Below are 24291 nucleotides of genomic sequence, written 5' to 3'. Positions count from 1 at the left end.
AAGCAGGAAGAGCAGAAAGCAGAGGGACAAGCAGGCTCCCTGCTGAGCAAGAAGCCTGATGTGGGACTTGATCCCAGGACTCTGGGATCATGACCTGAGCCAGAGGCAGGCTCTTAACTGACTGAGCCACCCAGGTGTCCCCAGAGTTAATTATTAATATGTAAAATAAAATCTATTTATTTATGTGAACACTTGTGAAATTCAAATAAATTTTGTCCTCACTGGCTACCAGTGTCAAACTCTACAGAAAATAAGTCCCCTTCCGGTTCAAACAGTCCATTATCCTATGTCCTAAGTCTAAACAGGAAAGTTCAAAAATTTACTGATGGGCTTTTTCGCAACAGGTTTGCCGCCAGAACACAGGTGTCGTGAAAACCACCGCTCATCCTAAACCAGAATGGGGAAGGAAAAGACTCATATCAACATTGTTGTCATCGGACACGTAGATTCAGGCAAGTCTACCACTACTGGTCATCTGATCTACAAATGTGGTGGGATCGACAAAAGAACTATCGAAAAATTCGAGAAGGAGGCTGCTGAGATGGGAAAAGGCTCCTTCAAGTATGCCTGGGTCTTGGATAAACTGAAAGCTGAACGTGAACGTGGTATCACCATTGATATCTCCCTGTGGAAATTCGAGACCAGCAAGTATTACGTGACCATCATTGATGCTCCAGGACACAGAGACTTTATCAAAAACATGATTACAGGCACATCCCAGGCTGACTGTGCTGTCCTGATTGTTGCTGCTGGTGTTGGTGAATTTGAAGCCGGTATCTCCAAGAACGGGCAGACCCGTGAGCATGCCCTTCTGGCTTACACACTGGGTGTAAAACAACTAATTGTTGGTGTTAACAAAATGGATTCCACTGAGCCACCCTACAGCCAGAAGAGATACGAGGAAATCGTTAAGGAAGTCAGCACCTACATTAAGAAAATTGGCTACAACCCCGACACAGTAGCATTTGTGCCAGTTTCTGGTTGGAATGGTGACAACATGCTGGAGCCAAGTGCTAATATGCCTTGGTTCAAGGGATGGAAAGTCACCCGTAAAGATGGGAATGCCAGTGGAACCACACTGCTTGAAGCTCTGGATTGCATTCTGCCACCAACTCGTCCAACTGACAAGCCCTTGCGTCTGCCTCTCCAGGATGTCTACAAAATTGGTGGTATTGGTACTGTCCCTGTGGGCCGAGTGGAGACTGGTGTTCTTAAGCCTGGCACGGTGGTCACTTTTGCTCCAGTCAACGTTACAACTGAAGTCAAGTCTGTTGAAATGCACCATGAAGCTTTGAGTGAAGCTCTTCCTGGGGACAATGTGGGCTTCAATGTCAAGAACGTATCTGTCAAAGATGTTCGTCGTGGCAATGTGGCTGGCGACAGCAAAAATGACCCACCAATGGAAGCAGCTGGCTTCACAGCTCAGGTGATTATCCTGAACCATCCAGGCCAAATTAGTGCTGGATATGCACCTGTGCTGGATTGTCACACAGCTCACATTGCTTGCAAGTTTGCTGAGCTGAAGGAGAAGATAGATTGTCGTTCTGGAAAAAAGCTGGAAGATGGTCCCAAGTTCTTGAAATCTGGTGACGCTGCCATTGTTGATATGGTTCCTGGCAAGCCTATGTGTGTTGAGAGCTTCTCTGACTATCCTCCTCTGGGCCGTTTCGCTGTTCGTGACATGAGACAGACGGTTGCTGTGGGTGTCATCAAAGCAGTGGACAAGAAGGCAGCTGGAGCTGGCAAGGTCACCAAGTCTGCCCAGAAAGCTCAGAAGGCTAAATGAATATTATCCCCAATACCTGCCACCCCAGTCTTAATCAGTGGTGGAAGAACGGTCTCAGAACTGTTTGTGTCAATTGGCCATTTAAGTTTAATAATAAAAGACTGGTTAATGATAACAATGCATCGTAAAACCTTCAGAAGGAAAGGAGAATGTTTTGTGGACCATTTGTTTTTTTGTGTGTGTGTGACAGTTTTAAGTTATTAGTTTTTAAAATCAGTATTTTTTAATGGAAACAACTTGACCAAAAATCTGTCACAGAATTTTGAGACCCATTAAAACAAAAGTTTAATGAGAAAAAAAAAAATTTACTGATGGTTCTGCTCTACAGTTCACAATTCCTAGCCCTAAGATACATGTCTAAAGAACATGAATAATTACAGGGACAAGCTGATATGCCTAACAGTGTATCTGTATCTCTACAGCTAGACACAGACTAGCACACGTGGATTAGAACACTTCCCACATCCTCTGTGAGAGCAGGGCCATACATTTACCTGGTGCCTCTCAGATTTCTGCATTCTCCACTCTACACACCCCTGTGATATGGAAGCATCTATAAACCTCTGTTTTGTTATCAGAATTATGAGAGAGCTGTTTAGGGACCTGTGTTTGACCACCAAGCCTCCTTCACCCATTCTTCCTTCCTTTTTTTCCTGAATGTACTTTTTGTTTTTTAAACTAAGGTTGTAGAATTACAAAATTCCTTCAACCTTGGAACCTTAAATAGGATTCCCTCAAATGGACTGCGTTTAGTCCGAAGGGACTCGATGTGTGTTGCTGCTTATTTAAGTACAGTTCAGTTAGAGCCCCAAGAGTGCCAATGTACTGCCTTGCTTTCCAGATGCCTCCTTCCTGAGCCACCAGGAGAGGTGGGCAGCTGAGCAGGGACCCTCCTGTTACTTCATTTGGTTCGCCAGTGCCTACTCGATTGAAGAACTTGGGTTTTCGTTCTAGAAGAAAGTCACAGAAGGGCATGTTCCTCATAGGTTCTCATACTAATGTGTACAAAAATGTCCTTGGTGCATCTTAATGCCAAGTTACTATGAGTGTTGCATGAAGGCTACGAAGTTGGAACAGGCAAGTCATGGGTGTAAAAGCTTTATCTACCTCATTTATTTTTTTTATTTTTGTAACCATAGCATTTATTTTCCTATTTTCTGACGGCTGAAGTGTTCTCATGCCCTGTCTTAAACCTTGATTGATTAATGTGGTGAGAGCCGCCAGACATTTAAGATATTTTTTTGTTTCTTTGGGTTTTTTTTTTGTTTGTTTGTTTGTTTGTTTTTGTTTTCTAACTCCTTACCCTTTTTGTATATGGAATGATGAAACGTGCTCTCCTGGTTCAAAAAGGAAGGAGAAAGACCATAATGTCTGAGTGGAGAAATCTCCTGCTTTGTGGGGAAGTAGATCAAGACTGTTACCAAAAGTTTGTCTGTGTTATTGCACCTGTCTTTTAGGATCCAAAAAAATTTTTTTTGACACGTTGTGCCTTTCCTTCTGGAATTGTACGTTGAACACAATGCTAGTAACCTGTTTACACTGTGAAGTAGATATTGTTACAGAGAACACGCCAGAGCCTTTCTTACAGTTAAGTAATGCCCTTGTGAATGTATAATCTTTGGAGAAACCCTGTAGTTTTACCTGCTGATGCTGTCTTCTTGGAGAATAAATTTTGGATGGTTAAAAAAAAAAAGAATTATGAGAGAGGCTTACCTATAGCAATAGTCTTAACATCAAAAAGATAAGCCAATTTCTTATTGTCTTCCATCCCTCGTTGACGCCGCTCATTAATACGGACACTGAAACACGAAGGGTGAGGTAAGGCAGAATGGACTTGGGTCATCGGGATGTTGAGCAAGGGCCCAAAGTACCATAGGGGATGAAGTTTTTAGATTAATCTTGAGGATACAGGAGTTAGAGGTTAGAAGGGACTTCTTTTGGGTTTCAAAAATTTAGAGAATCTTGTGGGGTTACCTGATGAGGTGGGGGTTCATGAATTCAGTACGCACAGAACCCAAGGTATCATGACGCCCATATTCCACCGGGGTTAGTTCTCCAGCATTGAAGATCATGCACACCTGGGGATGAAGGGACTGTCACGTGGTGGGAAGTTTGCATGAGGAAGTCTGCACGGGCAACAGTAGTAGAGGGAGATGTCTCGTCAGTGCAAAGTGACCCCCACTTTTCTCTTTATTCTATTCCTCTGCCTATCTCGCCCTCCTTTCTTTCTCTGCTCTCTCTTAGCTAGGAGGTTGACTGAGATGGTGATGGTCAGTCAATCAAGCTCTACTCACATTTTCATTTCCAAAGAAATACTTCTCATTGCCACCAGATCCCTGCCAAGCCACCCGTAAAAGAGGGAGAGGACATAAGAACAATGTGGGTAAGTATCCAAGACAACACTGAGAGAAGGGCGGGGTAGGGAGCAGGGAGAAGGAGTGTAGGAAGGCCCTGATGTTCCACAAGTGGGGTGCTGTGTCACATTCTGCCCTAGGCTTCTAGGCTTCTGAGAGATGCTGTAAAAACAGTCCAACAGTGGGAATTCCCATTCCAGGATTCTAAATCTCCAGGGTCTCACTCCCAGGTCCACCAGGTCCCCAACGCCAGCATCTTAGAGCTTTTCCTTAGAGATCTTCCCCCTTAAGGACCCGGGCTCCCCAGAAGTAGCAGCTCACGATGCTCCATTCCCCGCCCCTTTGCCTGGGGTTCCTACCTCACTATGGCGATTAGTGTTCAGGTCCCCCAGCAGCAGCGTGTCTGACGTGTGGGCCACCAGGTAACGTTCCTTTCTGAGGATTTTCACCTCTTCCACCTCGTAGCCATAGTGTGACTTGAGTACCACCCGGGTCCCCGATGACAGGTTCTTCACAATCACCTTGGTAAGGTACAAGTCTGAGCTCCCTGAGGCTTCCCTCAACCCCAAAGAGGGGTGAACCTGCCGTGCCCAGCTCTACAGGGTTAAGCAAAGCTAGTCTCTTGTTTCCTCACGTAGCCTAGGCTATTGTTGGTAAAAATGACACCTCCCATTCACACAGTGCTTTACGATATACAAAATGTTTTCAGAGATTATCTCCTTCAATGCTAATATATAATACATACGGGGTAAAACTAATCACTCTCCTTAACTTCCAGTACCTCTTGTGAAAATCTTTGTGATTACTTCATCGTGGTATATACTGATCATACTGTCATTTCATATACCTCTTTGCTAAAATGATCCTGATTAAGGAACAACAGAATACAGACAATTATCTTTGTATTCTCGGTCCTAACAGTGCTCATGTATAGAGAATGGACAGAAAATGAAAGAACTGGGGTGCCTGGCTGGCTCAGTCGAGGAGCATGCAACTCTTGATCTCAGTTGTGGGTTTGAGCCCCATGTGGGGTGTAGAGTTATTTTAAAAATAAAATCTTAAAAAAAAAAGAGGGGTGCCTGGGTAGCTCAGCTGATTAAGCATCTGCCTTCAGTTCACGTCATGATCTTGGGGTCTAGGGATCAGCCCCATATTCAGCCCCACGTCCGAGTGCTCCCTTTCCCTCTGGAGTTCCCCTGATCCTGTGCAGACACTCTGGCAAATAAGTAAGCAAAATTATAAAAAAGAGAAAAAGAATGAAGGAACCAATGAATAATAAATGGAAGGAAAAGAGGACAGAGGGAGAGAAAACAGAAAAGTGGGCTCAGGAACTAAGAAATTACCTTGCAATGTCATACACGGTGAGTTCAGAGGCCCTAAAGCAATGTCATGCACCTGCATAATTCTAAACTCCCCAGTTAACAACATACAGGTAATAAAGCTTTTTCTGTTTTGTTTTGTTTTAGAGAGAGATGGAGACACGGGTGGGGCAGAGGGAGCAGGAAACAGAGAATCTTCAACAGACTCCATGCCCAGCGTGGAGCCCCTCGGGGTGCTTGATCTCACAAGCCTGAGATCATGACGTGAGCTGAAATCAAGAGTCCGACACTTAAGACTGAGCTATCCAGGCGCCCCAGGTAGTAAAGTTTTAATTCAGGAATATGGAAGTGGCGATCTCTGTACCCCTTCAATTTGGTGTTTAAATCTTTTCTTACAATAAGCTGGAAGGGCTACAACAGGAAAGTTGCCAAAGAGTTGCCTGATACACTCTGTTCTCCAGAGCAGCTCTGCCAGGGGTTCAATTTGGCACTGTGGCAGTGTCCAGAAGGAGATTTTGGTGCAGCAGGCTATCAGCTGCTTACCTGGCTAGGTCCCACACATGTCAACTCAAACTTACTCTTGTAAATGCTTCTCCGGAGGCAGCAGTCAAACTGTTCCACTCCACCAGAGTGTGCCCTAGAAGGGAAAGCGACAACATAAATGGTAACAGGCATCGGAAGGATATCTGGAGACACCCTTGAAACCCACGTTCTAGAATCTAGGAAAGAGTTGGCAGTAAAAGGGCTGGCAGTTTTGGGAAGTACCAGATGGAAAGAGGTGGCACTCACAGGACGCCAGGATAGTGATGGGAGGAAAGGGAGAAATCAGCCCTGCCTACAGAATTCCTTGTCTCTTTTGGCTTCCCAAAAAGTGTGAATTTCTCTTTCCTTCCTTTAATGTTATATTTCAGGGAGAGTGCTTTAGGCTAAGGCCGGATTTTTCCTAGTTTGGAGAAAGTCACCCAGGCAGAAAGGGATTACTTGTAAAACGCACCGTACAGTCGAGAGCCATCCCGTTTCCAGGCCAAGGCAGTGAGGGTATATAAGTTGGCAATCTCCTTGGGCTTTGCCTCTTCCCAGATGCTTCTTCGAGGGCTCCAGTTGAGTACCCGAAGTCTGAAATTGAGGAGGTGGATTGCAGAAGAGATGGAGACTGAGCAAAAGGGTGGAAATGGGTGTGTAACAGAAGGCAATGAGTCTCGCTGTAGTAGAGAAGAGAGGAAGTGAGAGAGAACACACATGCTAGGGAATCTCATAGGAGAGGACACAAAGGTTCAAAGGACGGAACCTGGCCCCCAGGGCTTGCAGCAGCGGTGATGAACTCCCGCTCCTGAGGGTCACGGCTGTAATCAAAAGTTTGTAGCACGCGGCCTTCCTTTCCATAGGCTACAATTCTGCGATCACAGCCTGCAGCCACGATGCTGTTGGTTGCCCAAGCCAAGGCATAGGGAGGGCATGGGTGGCTAACCGACTTCCCCTAAGACAGAAGTAAAGGGTTCCAGGCACTCTGACTCTGACAGCCTCAGTCAGGGATTCTTCCTTTCTAGGAAAAATTTATACCCTGTATAAATCTTCCAACATTTTCCCACCCCAACACATCCTAATCTAGAGAAGTTCACAAACTGTCTTTAGGTTTTATACTCTTACACACGTATGTATGACATACACACACACGTCTGACATTGTCCACAAGAGGAAACCTCAAAAGGCTTGTATATTGAGTTCTTTAGTAAACACCTCTAAGGCCTCCAAAAGGGACATGTCCTACACACGGAACATACAACTCTTTCTTCACACAAGAAATAAATTCAATTATTACATGAGTAATTTTTTTTCTTAATCTCTTTTGGATCCCAATAAAGTATGAATTTCTCTTTCCTGCCTTTAATGTCATATTTTTATTTTGGAGTCAAAAGGGAAGAAGAGATTCTCTAGTTTCAGGGGAGAGTGCTATAGGCTAAGGCTGGATTTCTCCTAGTTTGGAGAAAGTCACTCAGGAGAAAGGGGTTACTTTTTTTTTTTTTTTAAAGTTTTAGTTATTTAAGTAATCTCTACACCTAATGTGGCACTCAAACTCACAACCCTGAGATCAAGAGTCACATGATCCACCAACTGAGCCATCCAGGCACCCCTCTACAAGTAATTTTTAAGGTAAGTTATTCAGATAATAGAGAATTACATAAAGTAAAACATAAACATTCCTTTTATCCCCCACCCTTTCCCTTTTCTCTCTTGAGAATGACTTTTTTGAATAAATTTATACATATAAATACACTTTTTACATAGATAAGAATAATTTTCACTTTCCCCTACTCTCAGAATCCTTTCCCCTCCATAACTCCTTGCCCACAAATATTAGGCTGTGGCCTCCTGAATAAAAATTCTCTCTGTGGCTGCATCCAAATGTGCACCCGGCCAACCACCTCTATCTTAATGTTCAACCTCCCCTAAAAACGATCTTGTGTTTCTTTACCCCCAACTCACAGCATCCTTTAGTCATACCCGTGACTCTCAAGAGCCTTCATCATTGAAGAAATACCTAACAATGGTGCCATCTGCATGACCACAGAGAATTCCTTTCCCAGAGGAACTAAACAAGTGAGTGAATTAAAAGGAAGAGGAAGAGGAAGAAAGAGATTACTCTGTCTCACCAAGAAATCACACTTCTATGTCAAACATTACCCTACCTGGGCTCCCTGCTACCAGTCCTCCCCATCTTCCATATTATAGTCTCCCAGCCCCGACATCCCCATTGCTTCTTCCTATGTCTCTCAGCTTGGGATACTGCTCTTCCTTACTCACTTTGTTGTCAGTGATACCATGTAAGAATCTGTCCCATAGATGGTAGATGATTTATTAGTTTTAGTGTTTGCTAAAGAAACCTGAAAATGGGAAAATGGATACAAGTCTGGTTAGGTTCCTTTCAATCCCACCCAGATCCTAAGAAAAGAAAAAGAAATAACAAAAAACCGGTCCTTCCATTTTCTCCCCCAATATATAACTTGACCCTACGGGAGACATTTAACTGTATTTCTCTCTCCAGAACCGTTATCCCCAACCACAACCTCTCTTGTGTTTCTCTTCATCCTTTACCTTCCCTTCAGCCAGTCCAAAAACAATGATGTGCTGCTCTGCTGGCCACTGCAGACAGGTGACAGTACTCTGCAAGGAGGAAATCATGAAAAGGATAACCCTGTCCATGTCGCCCAGTGCATTTATAACAAATTGAACCCCCGCCACATGCCACCGCCCCAGTCGCCTACAGCGGAGAAGAGGACACAGCCGGGTTCATGGGGGGAAAGCAAGGAGGAGGGGCAGCCACGCAGCACCATCCTCCATCCTCTCAGCTGGAAAGGTCAGATGGACAAGTTAAAAATGCAACTTCCGGTTACATTTACAGGTAGCTATATTGATATATGTTTGCTCATCCAAATCTCCCCGAGACAGGTCTGAACTTTACTGTCTGGATGAATTTCTTACAGATGATTTTCTTGTCACCCCTGCCAAATAAAAGGAGGGAAAACACATTAAAAACACTTTCATAAAGAAAGTGCCACATGTGATGCTGGGGGAAGGGAAGAAAGACCAGATACGTTCCCTGCTCCCCCTAATGTTACCTTCTATTCCATAGGAGCTTAAAATGGAACATAATGGAGGCATAAAATGGAGCCCGAGCAGTTTTAGAACAGGAACAAAGATGCTGTGTCACCAAGGGATCCTATCACAGGTCCTCATGCTGACCTTAGGCTGATTCCCCCAGGGATGGGATCTCACAACACAAGACAGGCACAGATAGGGAAGCAGCAACAGAATCGGGAAGGCCTTTGCTCTCCACGTCCCAGCCTGGACCATCATCTTCTCTTCTCCCCTTTCCCCAGTGAGACATTTCTTCCCGCCTTCCCCTTCTTTTCCAGGTCACCCCCACCTCCAAGTCTCTATCCTCACCAATCTTCGCCAATCTTGTACACATAGATGATGTTGTCGGTCTGTCCTATGACAATTTTAGTGGAATCGGGAGAAAAAGCCATGCCCTTCACCATATATCTCTTCTTGCCATACTAAGAGTTAAAAAAGGAAAAGAAAAAAAAAAAAAGTCATGAGCACACATGGGAGAGAAAAGAGGAGAAAAGATGTTTGTGTGACTGTATTGAGCGTGAGGGATTTATCCTGAGAAAAGATGGGGCAGGCCATTTCTGGGCAGATGGCTGGGGAAGTTAGTTAGGAAGTTTTCCAGATTCCTAAGACCCCATGAACAGGTTGACACACAGAGTACTCTCTTCACCTTCATGTCAGCTGGTTTGGTGGAGAATTTCTCTCTCCGCTCCCCATGTCATCGTAGAGCAACACCACTCGGTCCACTGTGCAGACGGCAAACTTGGCATTGTTCTGGGACCAAGCCATGCAGGTCACCTTTGCAGCTCCATCCTGCAGAGGCAGAGGGGGCAAAAATAAGCGCAGCTGTTCGTCTAAAGTGACAAAAGCATTTTAGTTCCTTTAGCTGTACTGTGACTTTGGTCAATTCTCCACATCATAGTCCTTAAAACAAAAGATGCATCCTGGTCTCCAAGGCTATAAAACTCTGGCCCAGGAGAACAAGGTGCTTTAGAAACCCATAATGCAAATACACTTCGAGGTGACACGCAGAATCAAGCGTACCAATGTGCCCTTGCAATGGCCTTGCTCCTTCATAGCTCAACTGAAATAAATTCAATTGGTCTGATAAGTTTTCTTTTTAATAGGTTCTGGTCTTCGGCCATTCATTCAATATATACATTTTTTTTTCATTCAATATTATTTTTAAAAGGTTTTATTTATTTATTTGACAGAGAGACAGCGAGAAAGGGAACACAATCAGGGGCAGCAAGAGGGAGAAGCAGGCTTCCCAGTGAGCAGGGAGCCCAATGTGGGACTCAATCCCATGACCCTGGATCATGACCTAGCTGAAGACACTTCATGAGTTAGCCACCCAGGCACTCCTCATTCAATATTTTTTGAATACCACACTGAGAAAGGAATGTAGTCAGGGGCTGAGAGGAAGACAAAGAGCAAAATACGGTCCCTGGCCCCAGACTAATAACATGTGCAAACAGGAAAAATCCCATTAGAGAGGCCTGTACAAAGCAAGATGATAGTTTGGAAAAGCCTGAAATCTGAAATCGTTTTATGTTTAAATGACCAACTTTAAGGTTTGAAGAATTGGATGTAGTTAAATGGGGGAAGTTATCTGAAGTAGAAGGAATGATAGGAGCAAAGGCAAATCTCATTAAGAGACAGTAATTTAATATAGCTGAAACTATCTTGCAAATAGAACAGAAGAAGTAAGGCAGGAAAAACAGGGAGGCCAGTACAAAAATACTTTGAAATTAGGCCAAGGGGTTTAGGCTTATTTGGTAGGAAAAAGACAGTGAAAGTTCTGGAATGGGGAGTAAAACAATCAGAGTTGAGATTTAAGATGAAATTGCCACCAGCTTATTTTTTTTTAATCACCCCCCCAAACTACGCACTGCTCTGAAGTCCAATTTTGAAGTGATCATCTCCCAGTCGATTATTCTCTTCCACGTCTGTCCACCACCTGGTCATCAACGGTTCTGCACTAGGGACTTCCCTCCTTGAAATAAAACATTTAGCCTCTGCTCCAATTGTGTGATTAATTACTTGGGCTCCAGAGCTCTGGTTTGAAACTTTGTTACTTGTCACCCCTAATCCACCTACCTCCAAAGTCCCAGGTTTAAAAGGCCTTTATTTTTTTCTCCCGACCATCAAAATCTTCAGAGTCAGAAAATAGCCACACCACCACCTTTACCCCCCCCATCCACCGCTTGATTAAATTAGGTTTGAAGGGCTGAGGGTTCCTCGTTTTCCTTGCTCATCATCTTCCTTCATCATTTTGCCAACCTGGGCCTTTGCCCTACCCTGCATCATGACATCTTATTTTGAAAGACTGAGGGAATTTTCACTTCCAACTATTCCATTAGGGTAAAGGAATTTTTAAATTACAATTTCGGGGGCAGTTTCCTGAGCAATGAGCACTTCTCTCTTTTGTTCTAATTTCCCTCTATTCTCCTAATACCACATTCGCTCTGAAGCCTTCCTCATTCCTCATAGCACTGCCTGAGGATTCAATGAGGGCCGGGAGTAGAATAATAAAAACTAACCTTTAACAAGATCTTTCCATAGACTAGGCAGTTTGATAGATGCTCAATATGCATTGTCCTTTTACATCATAACGCTGAGACAGAGATGATTATGCATATTTTACAGATGGGGAACCTGAGGTTCAGAAAAGGTAAGTAATTGGCTCAAATTGACATACACAGTTCGTAAGGGGGTGGAACCAAGATTTATATCCCCGTATGTCTGACTCCACAAACCACAATCCTAACTCTTTAAATGATGCTGTCTGGCTACATAGCAAACATTCACTAATGGCAGATACTATCATTAGCTTTGTCTGAGTCTATCCTTTGAATTTTGGATGTTCTCTCTCGTCTATCAGATTCTACAGGGCTTTTTAGTTCACGAAGGCTTTTGCGAACTCTTCCCCCAAACCCCTCAGGTTGCTATTATTGTTACTCCCATTTTCCAAATGAAGCCGCTGGGTGGGCGCTCAGAGACTGTGTGCCAAGGGCTTCAGGTCAGCGGGATTGGACCATTTATTGAAAGTGCAGCTGGCACTAGGACTTGAGTGCTGGTCTCCTAGCTCCAAAACCCAGCCTGTCTTCAGCATGGTTCCTCTCCCGGTGCCCAGCCTTTTCCGAATCTGAGATCTCCATCATCAGAACGAACGTGAGGTCTTCCGCACTCCGTCTTTGGGGCTTTTACCTAAAGCGCTTGTTTATCCGGGCGCAGACTTAGGCTCGCTGTTTCCATGTGCGCCCAGCACGGGGCCTCGTACACAACTGATGTTAAAGGAAACGGATGAAAGCTACCCCGGTTAGCGGTCCGTCCTGCTACTGCACACTACCGACCGAGCAGAGATTCCGCATACAGTAGGCGCTCACCATCGTGAGATTTCAGTTCCCCCCACTTCTCTGGGAACGTTAAGGCTGGCGGGGGAGGGAAGAGGCACGCAACTCCTCACCTGAGGGCTCAGCAGGGTCCTCAGGTGCTTCAACTGCATGACGAACACCTGTCTCTCGGATGCCACCAGTCAGCGACAGCTCCCGTCGTTAACTGGACAACCCGCCACGCAATGGCAGCAACTGCAGCTGACGCAGAGGCGACTACTACGCGACACACTTCGCAAGGTCACCACTTAGCTTGGCAGTGAGGCAAACAGAATATGCGCAGGCCCAGTGAGGCCTAGGGCGGACCGAGAGGACTGGATTCCTCTCTTCAACCAATCCTGTCGTTGCTTGCAAACCCAAGCTCAAGCCACGCCCACAAGCCCTCAGCAAACTCGAGGCCCTAAGTAATCACGGTCTTACTCCTTCCTGAATTGTGAGTAAAGTGTGGCTGAATACTTCTTTTAATCCTTACAACCCTTGAGGAAGGCGGGGCGGTTGCTTTCATACGTTTTGCAGCAGCCCGGGTTGAACCCAGATAGGCTCTATGATGTGCACGGGGTATCACAAGGCTAGTAATGATAGCTAACCGAATACTCAGGATGCGTCTGCCAGGTACCGTGCAAAAGGTTGTAGATGCATTATCTCATTTAATCTCAAAGACAGCTTTTGAAGGGGATGGTACTATTAGTTCCATTTCACATGCCAGGAGACTCGGGATTAGAGGGGTCCCTTAACAAATGAACAGTAAACGATGTAACTGGGAATCAACCCAGAGCTGATGCATTGAAACAGCCTGAACTCGTAGCTCCCTATATCTATGCCATGCTTCTATACCCCGTGCCACTTCCATCCCAAGAGATGAGGTGTCCAGAGTCCGAGATGTGAGTGTTTCCGCGCCAGTGGCCAGTGAGAGGTACTACTTCAGAACTGGGTAGCAGTGGATCAAAGACTGCTGCCCAGATCTGGATGCTTTTGTGGTTCAAGGCAGAGGGCAAATGAGAACTGGGCTTATCTGATAGGATGAAGTTAAGTCTTGTGATACCTGGGGTTGGAGCTTGGTGAGGTAGAAAGGATGATGACTTCTTGATCTGTTTGGATTGGGGTCCCTTTCAGAATTACTGGTCTAAATTCTTGGAACATGCCAGAGAGACTGACATGCAGAAAAGGAGCATTCATACACCTCCTCTGGAAAGATCCAAAGTTGAGAAGACCTATAATTCTTCAGAGAGTATAGCATATGATGTCCAGATTCTGGGTTCTGCAGCGTTCCCCCCACAGTGGTTGCAGACGTCAACAGGTATTTCTCTCACTGGCACCATCTTCCCACCCTTGGAATTTAGGAAACAGTAGAGGAAGGCCTCTATTTTCACAGGAAGAAAGTAGCCCCAGAGCCCAAAGTATAAGTCTTTTGACAGGGGAGTTCCAGCCCTTCAGTTTTATTTCCATCCTCCTCCTCTGGATATAGTGGCAGAGAGTGAATATAAAGTCATTTACACTTTACAGTTATTATGGACTTTGACCGAATCAGCGAGACAGAGGCAGACAGAAACAAAAGTAAAAGTGAGTGCGGGGAAGACTAGGAGTACAGGAGTGCACAGGATAGGAGCACGTGGCACTGAAGGATCCATTAGTGGAGCTGCTCTTTCATTTGTCCCAAAACACCGTTCAGTCCTTTTCTGGAAATTAACTCGAGGTTGATGGAGGAGTCAGAGGAATCAATGGTGAAAAGCTTGGGTGTCAAAATGGGCAGTGAACTTAAAAAGGTTACCGGCCCCTCTCATGTGGTATGACCTTTGTTTCCACGGATGCAGGAGAATTTATATCCCCCCCCCCCGTTCTTTTCCTTCTCCCCCCACTTCTCACTGAACAAAACAAAAGGAACTAGGGCTCTAGTTTTCTACACCCATTTCTGTCCTCTCCCCCCCATTCCAAGCTATAGAATCAAAACAAACACCTTAAAATAATGAGAGTGCTCCTGTCGAGTTTGTAGTGGTGTGAGAGGCCCTTGTGGTCAGTGGGGAAGTGTCTTCAGTATACTGTACAGGATTCCATACAGTCATCTCCAGTTTGTCCAAGAACATTTATTGGAAAAATGTCCAAGGGATGAGGTCACCAGCAGCTGGGGGGGCTACCAGGTGAGAGGGGGAGCCCCTGAGACTCCATGGAAGACAGTGGGGTAGTGCGGTGCAGCATCTGCCTCCAGACCCAGACAATTCCTTTGAGTTGCTGGGGGAGGGGGAGTACCCAAAGAAACCCCCCCTCTGAGACCCAGAGGCAAGATGTGAGGGCACCTGGGGATGCCGAGAGTCCTGATGCAGGTGCAATGGGGGCCCATCTGGGACCTAGTGGGATACAGTTGAACAAGTGTCTCTCCCCCGGACCTGGGGAATGGAAGGACATTTCCCATCTGATAGCCATTCCCCAGGCCCAGGGGCACAGACCCTAAGAGACCTACATTCTGGCCCTGCTCACAGTGGAAAGAGGATGGGTACCAGGCCTGAGATTGTGGGAGTGTCATTACCCTCTAGGAGATTATGGTATCCTTCAGTCTTGGGCAGATCACCAACTGAGGCTCTCCCTGATCCTATCCCCATCCCCAGGTTGTTAGTGCATTTGTTTTTGAGTTTGGTTTCTTCACTCATACATCCATGGTGTTGATGGATAGTGACTTTTTCTGTTAAAAAAAAAAATGTCTTGAGTCTCATGTCAGGAATGTAAGAGCCTCCTCCATCCCAAATATCCATTTCCCCTCTCTTCCTGCCCCTCTCTGGCCTTCTCCCTTTCCCTGACTGCTTCTAGAAGCAAAATCACCCTTCCCTCCCTCACCGGCCTCACATCACATCACCTGTCTCATCCCCAGCCTTCCTTGAGGACTCTGTTCCGGCCCCTTCCCCTTCTCCTTGGGGTTGTTGTTGGAGTCGTTGTCCTTGATGATATCATACTGACGGCAGAAGAGCCCAATGACAGCTGAAACACAACAACACAATCTGCACCTTGATCTTGACCTCCCCACTCACAGCCTTGAAGGACAGTGAGATACCCACATGATTTCTAGAAGAATACCTTTGAATTTCTGGTGCTCATATGTGAGCACCACCCTCTTAGCCTTCCTCTCCTCAAACTTCTGCTCACCCCCAATTAAGCATCTCCCCACTGCATTTCCCTCCCTGCCTTTTCTCCTGAGCCTTCACGACCTCCCACCTTCACTGAGCCCCCACTCCCCCAATCCTTGGTCCCCCGTGCAGCTGCGCACTCACCGGCCCACATGAGCAACGCCACCACAATGATAACCACTTCCCCTGTCTGCAATGGTCGCTCTCCCTCCAGACCCTCCACTGTGATGTCACCTGAGAAGAAAGAGTAGACTCTAGGTTATGGGGAGCAGCCACAGAGCTCTTCTATGCAGACCCGTAAGGATGGAGAGTCTGGTGCCAGGATTGCCCCTGAGAGCCCCTCTCTAGGAAGCTGTCAGTGGACAGATAGTTAGAGACCAAAAAAGCAGGACTGTTGCGGGCAAGTATTCCTGCAAACTGCAGCGGCTGGGAACAGAGGGTGGGGAAAAGGAAGCTTGAAAGCCCTTCTCCCAAACGATTCATTATCAGCCTGTTTATACCTAGTCCCCTGCCAACCTTTTTCCTCATTTCTTGGCAGTATGTTGAATTAAGTCATCCTTTTATTCATCTAAGCTAGACTGTGGCTTGTTTGGGGGGAAGTAAATTAAGAGGCTGAAGGGCAGGTAAAAAGCCAGAGAATCGAAAGCTTTCAGGAGTGGAGGATAGCTGAGCCTCTCACCTGGGCTTGAGCTGTTGGAGGGTTGCTGGTCAGAACCCTTGAGAGTTCGGAAGTGCACCCGAGGCCCTGGGGGGCTCTCTCCCCAAAGGCCGATGCTCCGCACCTGCACGGTGTAGTCGCTATCTTCAGCCAATCCCCAGAGGGCACAGGCCCTGGTGGTGGTGTTCACCTTCTGGATCACACGCTGCCCAGGGCCATTCTGTTGCTGCGGGAAGATGATGGGACAGGAGGGTGGTCTCACACCAGTCCCAGGACTCAAACATCCAAGCACTCCACGGAGTAGGATGACAAGGGCAGCTTGAGCCAGGGGACACCAGCTCCCAGATTCCCCCACCACGGGGAGGGGAGCTTTGGTCCCCGATGGGGTTAACAGAAGGAAGGCTCAGAGTTCCAAGAACACAGGCGGGAACACAGGCTGGGGAGCAGAAGGGTGATTCGTACTTGCTGGGAAATGGAGTAGCCAATGACGATGTTGCCTTCTGGGACGTCCCAGGACACAGTGGCCGAGTTGGCTCTAAGGTGAGTGACTGTCACATTCACAGGAGACCGAGGTCGGTCTGCTGGCTGCCAGAGTGAATAGGTTAACAGGTCCCAGGTACGGACTAGCTCTGCTCGACCCCACTACCCCTTTACTCACCTGCTCGCACAAAGCCCAGGTCACAACTGACCAGCAGGAGGACCATAGGGCTTAAATATGGGGAGAGGAGCATCAGCGAAGCCATGGTCCCCACCGAGTCCGCTGGGAGGCACTGGGGCATCCGCTTGACATCCAGGCGGGGCTCCTGGAGGTGGCAGGAGTTGTTGGCGGGGGGGTTGTCTAGGACTGCCCAGAACGCACGCGTGGCAGCAGCTCTCCCCGGCTCCCCACCGCCCACAGCAGCCCCGGATCCCCCCGCCCCGTTCTCCCCACGCCTTCCCCATCCCTGCATCACCCGGACTTCCCCAGTGCGCCGCTCTGCCGGGCCCACACCCACCTGCGCCGGTCCTCGCGGTGGGTCAGGCCTCCGGGGGCTGCTCGGTGCCCAGAGGGCGGCCCATCGCCCGGCTCCGTGGCGCTGCCCCTGCCCCATCCCGACGCGGGCCCGGCGCGGCGGGCAGCGCGGGACCGGGCTGCGGACAGAGGGCAGGTGGAGGCGCAGCGGGAGCGGGCCGCGGGGCTGCGGGGGACCCCAGAGCTCGGACGGGCCGCCTAGTCTGTCCCTGAGCGGGGGGGGGGGGGGGGGGAGCGGTGCCGGCGCGGCCTGGCCGCTGGCCGGAGTCCCGGTGCGGGAGGCAGTGCGGCTGCTCCGCCGGCCCCTGCAGCGGGATGTGACCGTCCCGGCTAGCTAGCCGCCGCCTTCTGCAGAGCTGGCCCCGCTCGCTCCGCCGCAGCCGAACCGGGACGTGCCGGCCCGCCCCGCCCCGCCGGGGTTCTCGCCGCCGTCATCCCCCACCCCCCTCCTCTGACCCCGTTCTCCCGGGGCTCCTCCCACGACCCTCCCATTGGCGGCCTCCCCGGTCCCCTTGCCTCTGATCCTGGCTCGGTCCAAGGAGCCTGCGGGGGGCGGGGGGGCCGTAGAGAGAGGCGCAGGTGCGAGGGTCTCGGGCTCCCGGGAGGGCCCCTTCCCTGCCCGGGTAGAATTAGCCAAGTTGGGAGGAGGAATCCCACTTCCCCTGCCAGAGGGGACGTAGTGGCGAGATAATTGATGTAAAATCTCCACTTGTACACTGCGTCAACTTTTAAATCTCTTCCCCATTCATAATCTGATATTGGTTCTCTTCGCTCTCATTCATTCTTTAATTTATTAAACAAATATTTATTGAGCGTCACCTAGGTGTCTGGGCACGGGAAGAGCTGGAGTCCAGCGGTTAAGACAGCAGGCTGGGTTTATAGCGGCGGAAGTCTAAATAAAGAGCAGCAACCTATGGTTTTTAGCTCTTCTTCCTGCCTGGTGTGCAGAAATTGGTCGTCTAAGTGTCAGGTTTCCTAAAACCAGAGCGTCCAGAACCTCATAGGGCTGTTGGCAGGATCCAGTGAGATAATGTTGGGGAATGTCTTTATAAATCTTATGACACTGTGTGAGCGAGGGATTATCATTATTTGCACCAATCTTTTAGTTACTTCATTCGTTTAACACACATAAATCCTTAAACTATTTCATGAGATCTGGAGTAAAAACCTGGTGTGAGTCCCCTTTCTGTCAACTGTGTGATCTTCAGCAATGACCTAACTTCTCTGAGCCTCTGCTTTACCATCTGCAAAACGAGGGTGTCAGTGTGGTCTCCTTAGTGGGAATGCACCCAGTGAGATACTGCATGTGAGAAGTGCATGGTTCAGTGTAAATAACTGTTGGCTCATGTTGTATTTAGGGCAGATACTTTGGTTTCTAATTCTCATTGCAGCATTTCTATTTCCGTGGCACTTTTTTCCTGTAATATTCAGTTCAGCGTGTGTCCCCCCTGGGGCTCCAAAGCTTCTGTTACCTTCCTTCTGAGATGAAAGAGTAAAATGGAGCAAGAGGGGCCCGGAGTACTGTGTGTTCTGGACATGTGATCAAGCCACGGCTCAGGTCCTCTGCCTCTGCTGTCCCTGAGGACCCTGATCTCTGGCCTCCTGTTACATCCTGGTCCCAGAAGAATCCTCTGCTCAGGGATTCTCCTTGTCCTGGGACTGGGTATTACCCTGCACTTCTGAGCTCCAGGCCCTCCAGAGAAGAGGTCATTGTGTCCAAAGGTTAAGAGTAATGAACCTCAGGTTTCCCCCTTCATGGGGCAAAGCAGAGGCTGGGTAGTGTGCATGCATGCAAAGAGGGACCCCTGGAGCTTCCCTGGGGTGCCCCGAGGGCTGGGGGCCAACTGATCAGGAAAGGGTGTGGAGAGATACTCAGAGGGGGCGGTGCTCTGAGAGGCCAGGGTACCTGGGTTAATCATCACTGTGGCTCAGATAAGGCCCCGCCAGCTGGAAGCAGAGTTAGCGTGACAGAGGGTTTGTGTGGCTAAAGACGCAGGCACGATGGTGTCCACAGCGTGCGACCATGCCGGGCACAAAACAGTTCAACAGGTGATTGAGACCCCAGAGCCTGGCAAGTGGGAGGTGAGACACCCCCCCACTTCTCCATGTTGGTCTTCTGCACTGATTCCTAGAATCATTTCTCTTCTGGACTTCCCTCCACCCTGGGTTTCTGTTTTCCCTCTCCTCCTTCCCATCTTCCTTCCTGACCTTCCCCTATTAGGCCCAGAGTACCAAGTTCAGGCTAAATCCTTGGATGGTGTGTGTGTGTGTGTGTGTGTGTCCCCAAACCTTGTGCCTGCTGCCGCTCCCACCTCCAGATCCAGAGGCGTGAGCGAGGCCTGGGCTTCCTGTCTGCATCCTTGTGCCCCTTCCCTCTAGAGGTCTGGGTATGAGGCAGCCCTGCCAATCACAGAGGAGTCAAACCCACTGACCCAGGACCTCGACAAAGCAGATGCCGAGCAAACTGTTCCATTGCTGGGACAATGTGATACTGAGATCTTCCAGGAGGAGGGGCAAGTCATGCCCACAGACTAGGTAACCCAGACTCATCCCCTGGATACTGAAAATAAAGATGCCAGCTCCATGCCAATGGTCCTTCGTGTTTGAGACCTGAGAGCCCCTCCACCACACCATTCATTCCTCCCCCTCCCCCAAATCCATGTCCTTTTCTTGGCTTCTGATTCCCACCTGTTCCCTACAGAGACTGTATAGTGAATCAGTTCTGACCACCATGGTCCAAGTGGCTGGCAAAGTGCAGGAAGTGCTGAAGGTACAGTCTCTCTGTCTGCTCCCCTCCTAACTTCTCTCCCTCCCCCCTTTCTCTTTTCTTGGCTTCCACTTCTCATTTTACTCCATCTCCATTCTCCTTTCTCCCAGTCCTCCCTCTGGCCTCTTTATTGTCATCTTATTAATCAACAGTAATTATAATAACTATTATCTACATCACACTCTGTAATTGACATTGTGCTTTCACTCTCATTACCTTTGCAAAAACCTGTGAAATGAGTGTGATTGTCTCCATTTTTTTTTTCCCAGATAGGAAAACAAAGGACAATCACAGTAGCTGGCCCAAATATATCCAGCTAATAATTGCTGGGTAGCTCTGCTTTTTATTGAGTGATTGGTGGATGACAAAGCTGCTCTTGGTTCTTTCTGGAATGAGTAAGGTTGGAGTAAGTAGCTCAGCCAGAGTTGGGAGTCAGACTGAAGTTTCGTTCTCAAATCCAGGCATCTTTGTGTTCCCTTTTGTGGTTAAGGAGGGTTAAGGAGTCTCCCCAGGAGTTCTTCTGCTGCTGACAAAGAAGGAATGTGCTTCCCCCAAGCTGAGCTAGGAGCTAGGCCCTGGCGACACTGGGAATTTTTCTTTCTCAGGAACCTGAGGGGGAGCTGGTGGTGCTGAGTGGAGGGGGCAACTCTGGCAGGATGGCGTTCCTCATGTCGGTGAGTACCCTGGTCCCCGATTTTCCTTCCTCTGCCTTCTCGGGGTAACCCTCAGGACCATAAAGCTCATCATAGCTAAGCTCCTAGGTGGCCCTCTTGAGGCCTGGCTCCCTCTCTTCTCAAAGTTAGACCTCACCACGGAACCCCGTATCTTCGGAACCCACCTGGGCCCCACTCCATCTATTGAGGGTGTCTCTACATCCCATGCACCCCAAGCCGTCATCTGCAAGTAGCTTTCGACGTGCCAGATTCCAAGCAGGACTGGCTTAAGCGCTGGCCTGAGAGAATCCTCACACTCCAAGGTTACCGCTCCCTTCACTTTCATCACTAACCCGTGTCCTTCCCCGCTGACAGGTCTCCTTCAACCAGCTGATGAAAGGTCTAGGACAGAAACCTCTACACCTACCTCATTGCAAGCAGTGACAGGTAAGCCAAGTTGGCCCGTGAATATTTTCTTTGGCCTGGATAGTGTTTTCTAGAAATAGAATTTTAAGGCTTTCAGGTGGAGATCGTGCCCAGTTTGATTTGGTCCCCATCATTTCTTATTGCCTTAACCTTGGCCCACTTCACATACTCATGTCACCTGACTGGCCCTTGTAGGAATTGGAATTTTTTAGCTCTAGAAAGCGTCTATCATGGTGTTTAGCAAATAGTAGGTGTTTCAGTCAATGATATCTTTCCATCATTCCCTTCTCTTAAAGCATTCCCTTTTCTTTCCTTGTATACCATAATCTTCTGCTTTCCAACCAGTGCCACTGACTTTGAGTCTGTCCTCCTGGGTCTGTGGTGGCATCTAGGGAGGGGACAGAAGATAGTGCCCTGCACGGGATTGAAGAACTGAAGAAGGTCTGTGTTTTCCCCTGATAGTCAACCAGACGTCTCTGTCTGTTCCTTCTCACGAGGACACAAAAGTCCCCTTCCAGCCAAAGCCCGTTCTCTTCCCCAGTCCTGACCCTGACATCTCCATGCAATAGGTTTGTATCCTAGAATCATCCTGGTGGCACTGTCTCACCCACCCTCCTTTTGTAGGTGGCCGCTGGGAAGAAGAGGGTGATTGTCATTGGCATTTCGGTGGGACTCTCTGTGAGTGTGAAGACAGCCTGTCCACAATAGCCAAGGGTCAGGTAATTTTTTGTTGGTCTCAAGTAGCTGTCACAGCAAGACCCCACCTTGGACACCTGAGACAGGATGGTCTTATTTGTTTCCTTATCTCTGGCTTCCTTCCACCTCTGCATTTTTGGAATTTTGTGAGCCGGATCCCATGCCCCCCCCAACCCCCCACCCCCTGGTCTCTCCTTACCAAGCCCCGCCTATCCCTTACTCAAGGCTATCATGGGGGAACTCTAGGGGCACCCACTTGTGGGGGTGTGGATAAGAACCCCAGGTCACCAGGATAGCATTGGTCCCCAAAGTACAAGGAGCCCTTGTTCCGTGCTCCAGGGGTGGGTGGGGCATAGCATTGATTGCTTTTGGAGCTCAGTCCTGCTCACTGCACTGGGCCTCAAGTAATAACCCCCAGTCTTTGTTTCCAGGGACCCGAAAGAGCCTCGCTGACTTGCTTTATTATGTTAATTGTGCAGATAATCACTGTGAGCTAAATGGCCAGAGAGAAGAAAAAAGATTAGGATAAATAAAGGCAGAGCTCCAGGGCCCAACTGAAGAGCAGATGAAGACAAAGGAATGGCCAGCAGCCTCTCGGGACCTTTAAATCAGACAAAGCCACCTCTGTAACTGCCCGGGCCTCCACACTACTGCTGACTGAATTTCCACTGTTTCCGTTTCAGTAGTTTGTCATGTCCTCTATTTATTTGTCACATCAACCCTATGAGGCCTGCCAGGTAAGTATTATTATCTGCATCATTTCAGAGGAAGAAGCTGAGGCCCCGGGGCAGGGGGTTGGGGAGGGGGGTAGGGCCAGGGCAGCTGGAGGGAGGCTGGGCCAAAACTGTTACCGGATTTCCTTCTTCCTTCAGTGCCCATGGCTCTCAGTGGCACCGCTTCAAAGAAGGAAGAGGTAGACCAGAGGAGTGGCGGCGGCCAAGCAAACTTTCAGTAGTGATAGTACAAAGCTCCCAAAGAAGGAGGGGATCTGAGAGGTTTGCTCATTTAGTGTTTAGACTTAGGGGTTTTTATGAGCTTATTCACTGCCTGTTACAATCTGATTAACCTTCACTGTGCCCATCACTCCATCAGGTTTTTGTCATCCACCTATCAGGTGGGAAAGGGTGGAGGGCTCCTTCCAGGGTGGTGTAAAATCCTTTTAAGGGTGGTTTCTTCTTAGGGTATGAGGCCGTTGAAGGCCTGCCTTTCTTCCAACTACCTTTGTCAGAATGAGGGAAAATCACTCTCACCACTGCTTTTCAACATAGTACCAGAAGCCCCAGCCTCAGCAGTCAGACAATGAAAAGAAATAAAAGGTTTGACAAATAACATGACACTCTATGCAGAAACCCCAAAACTCCTAGAACTCATATAGGAATTCAGTAAAGTGGCAGAATATAAAATCAGTGCACAGAAATCAGTTGCATTTCTATACACCAACAATGAGACAGAAGAGACATTAAGGAGTCGATCCCATTTACAATTGGACCCCAAACCATAAGATACCTGGAAATAAACCTCACCAAAGAGGCAAAGGATCTGTACTCAGGAAAGTATAGAACATTCATGAAAGAAATCAAGGAAGACATGAAGAAATGGAAAAACATTCCATGTTCATGGATTGGAAGAGCAAATACTGATAAAATGTCTATGCTACCCAGATCAATCTACACATTCAATGCAGTCCTTCTCAAAATACCAACAACTCTTTTCACAGACCTAGAACAAATAATCCTAAATCCTTCCTTGTATGGAGCCAGAAAAAAAAAAAACCCAATAGCCAAAAGAATGTTGAAAAAGAAAACTAAAGCTGGTGGCATCACGACTCCAGACTTAAAGCTCTATTACAAAGATGTCATCATCAAGACAGTATGGTACTGGCACAAACACAGACACATAGATCAATGGAACAGAAGAGAGAACACAGAAATGGACTCTCAACTCTATGGTCAACTAATCTTCAACAAAGCAGGAAAGAATGTCCAATGGGGAAAAAAAAAAACAGTCTCTTCGACCGATGGTGTTGGGAAAATTGGACAGCCATATGCAGAAGAAGGAAACTGGACCCTTTTCTTACACCACACACAAAAATACTTAAAATGGATGAAAGACCTAACTGTGAGATAAGAATCCATAAAAATCCTTAAGGAGAACACAGGCAGCAACCTCTTCAACCTTGACCACGCAACTTTTTGTTAGACACATCTGCAAAGGCAAGGGAAGCAAGGGCAAAAATGAACTCCTGGGACTTTATCAAGATCAAAAGCTTTTGCACAGCAAAGGAAACTGTCAACAAAACCAAAAGACAACTGACAAAATGTTAGAAGATATTTGCAAATGACATAGCAGATAAAGGGCTAGTATCTAAAATCTATAAAGAACTTAACAAACTCAACACCCAAAGAACAAAGAATCCAATCAAGAAATGGGCAGAAGACATGGACAGACATTTCTGCAAAAAAGACATCGGAATGGCCAACAGAAACATGAAAAAATGCTC

The 24291-nt window shown here is 47.7% G+C and overlaps 2 protein-coding genes, 1 long non-coding RNA gene and 2 pseudogenes across 6 annotated transcripts in view; 2 read left to right on the top strand and 3 right to left on the bottom strand.

Annotated features, from left to right (window-relative positions):
* Window positions 1-12625, bottom strand: part of LOC309870611 (intraflagellar transport protein 172 homolog) — an 89515-nt pseudogene extending 76890 nt beyond the window's left edge. The window contains exons 1-2 of the transcript XR_014316507.1: window positions 12541-12625; window positions 9742-9884 (exon numbers count right to left, since the gene is read on the bottom strand). The product of XR_014316507.1 is annotated as an intraflagellar transport protein 172 homolog (transcript). The remainder of the gene's footprint in view (window positions 1-9741; window positions 9885-12540) is intronic.
* Window positions 312-1935, top strand: LOC309871751 (elongation factor 1-alpha 1 pseudogene; annotated as a pseudogene). Its single transcript has one exon. The product of its transcript is annotated as an elongation factor 1-alpha 1 pseudogene (transcript).
* On the bottom strand, window positions 6391-9448 carry LOC309871798 (intraflagellar transport protein 172 homolog). Its single transcript, XM_082745246.1, has 5 exons — window positions 9405-9448; window positions 8723-8959; window positions 8553-8621; window positions 8262-8341; window positions 6391-6575 (listed from the first exon to the last, which is right to left on the bottom strand). Exons 2-5 carry the CDS (start codon window positions 8789-8791, stop codon window positions 6437-6439), a joined length of 357 nt encoding a protein of 118 aa, XP_082601372.1. The 5' UTR covers window positions 8792-8959; window positions 9405-9448; the 3' UTR covers window positions 6391-6436.
* A 2677-nt stretch (window positions 12626-15302) lies between the features above and the next one.
* On the bottom strand, window positions 15303-17680 carry LOC309870610 (fibronectin type III domain-containing protein 4-like; the record flags this gene model as incomplete). Its single annotated transcript, XM_082742995.1, has 6 exons — window positions 17233-17680; window positions 16896-17040; window positions 16700-16815; window positions 16259-16463; window positions 15724-15813; window positions 15303-15433 (listed from the first exon to the last, which is right to left on the bottom strand). Exons 1-6 carry the CDS (start codon window positions 17326-17328, stop codon window positions 15303-15305), a joined length of 783 nt encoding a protein of 260 aa, XP_082599121.1. The 5' UTR covers window positions 17329-17680.
* Window positions 17681-18762: 1082 nt separating this feature from the next.
* On the top strand, window positions 18763-21255 carry LOC309871817. Of its 2 annotated transcripts, XR_014315493.1 has the most exons (5): window positions 18763-18807; window positions 19629-19784; window positions 19951-20019; window positions 20286-20422; window positions 21045-21255. It is a non-coding gene; the product is annotated as an uncharacterized lncRNA (long non-coding RNA). The 2 variants fall into 2 exon arrangements; XR_014315494.1 differs by lacking the exon at window positions 18763-18807 and having other exon boundaries at window positions 19326-19784.
* The last annotated feature ends 3036 nt before the right edge of the window (window positions 21256-24291 follow it).

This window comes from Mustela nivalis (genome assembly GCF_964662115.1).
Source record: "Mustela nivalis genome assembly, chromosome: 8".
NCBI classification, from domain to species: Eukaryota; Metazoa; Chordata; class Mammalia; order Carnivora; family Mustelidae; genus Mustela; species Mustela nivalis.
Note: the sequence above shows the minus strand (reverse complement) of the source record. Positions and strands in the feature narration are given on the sequence as shown.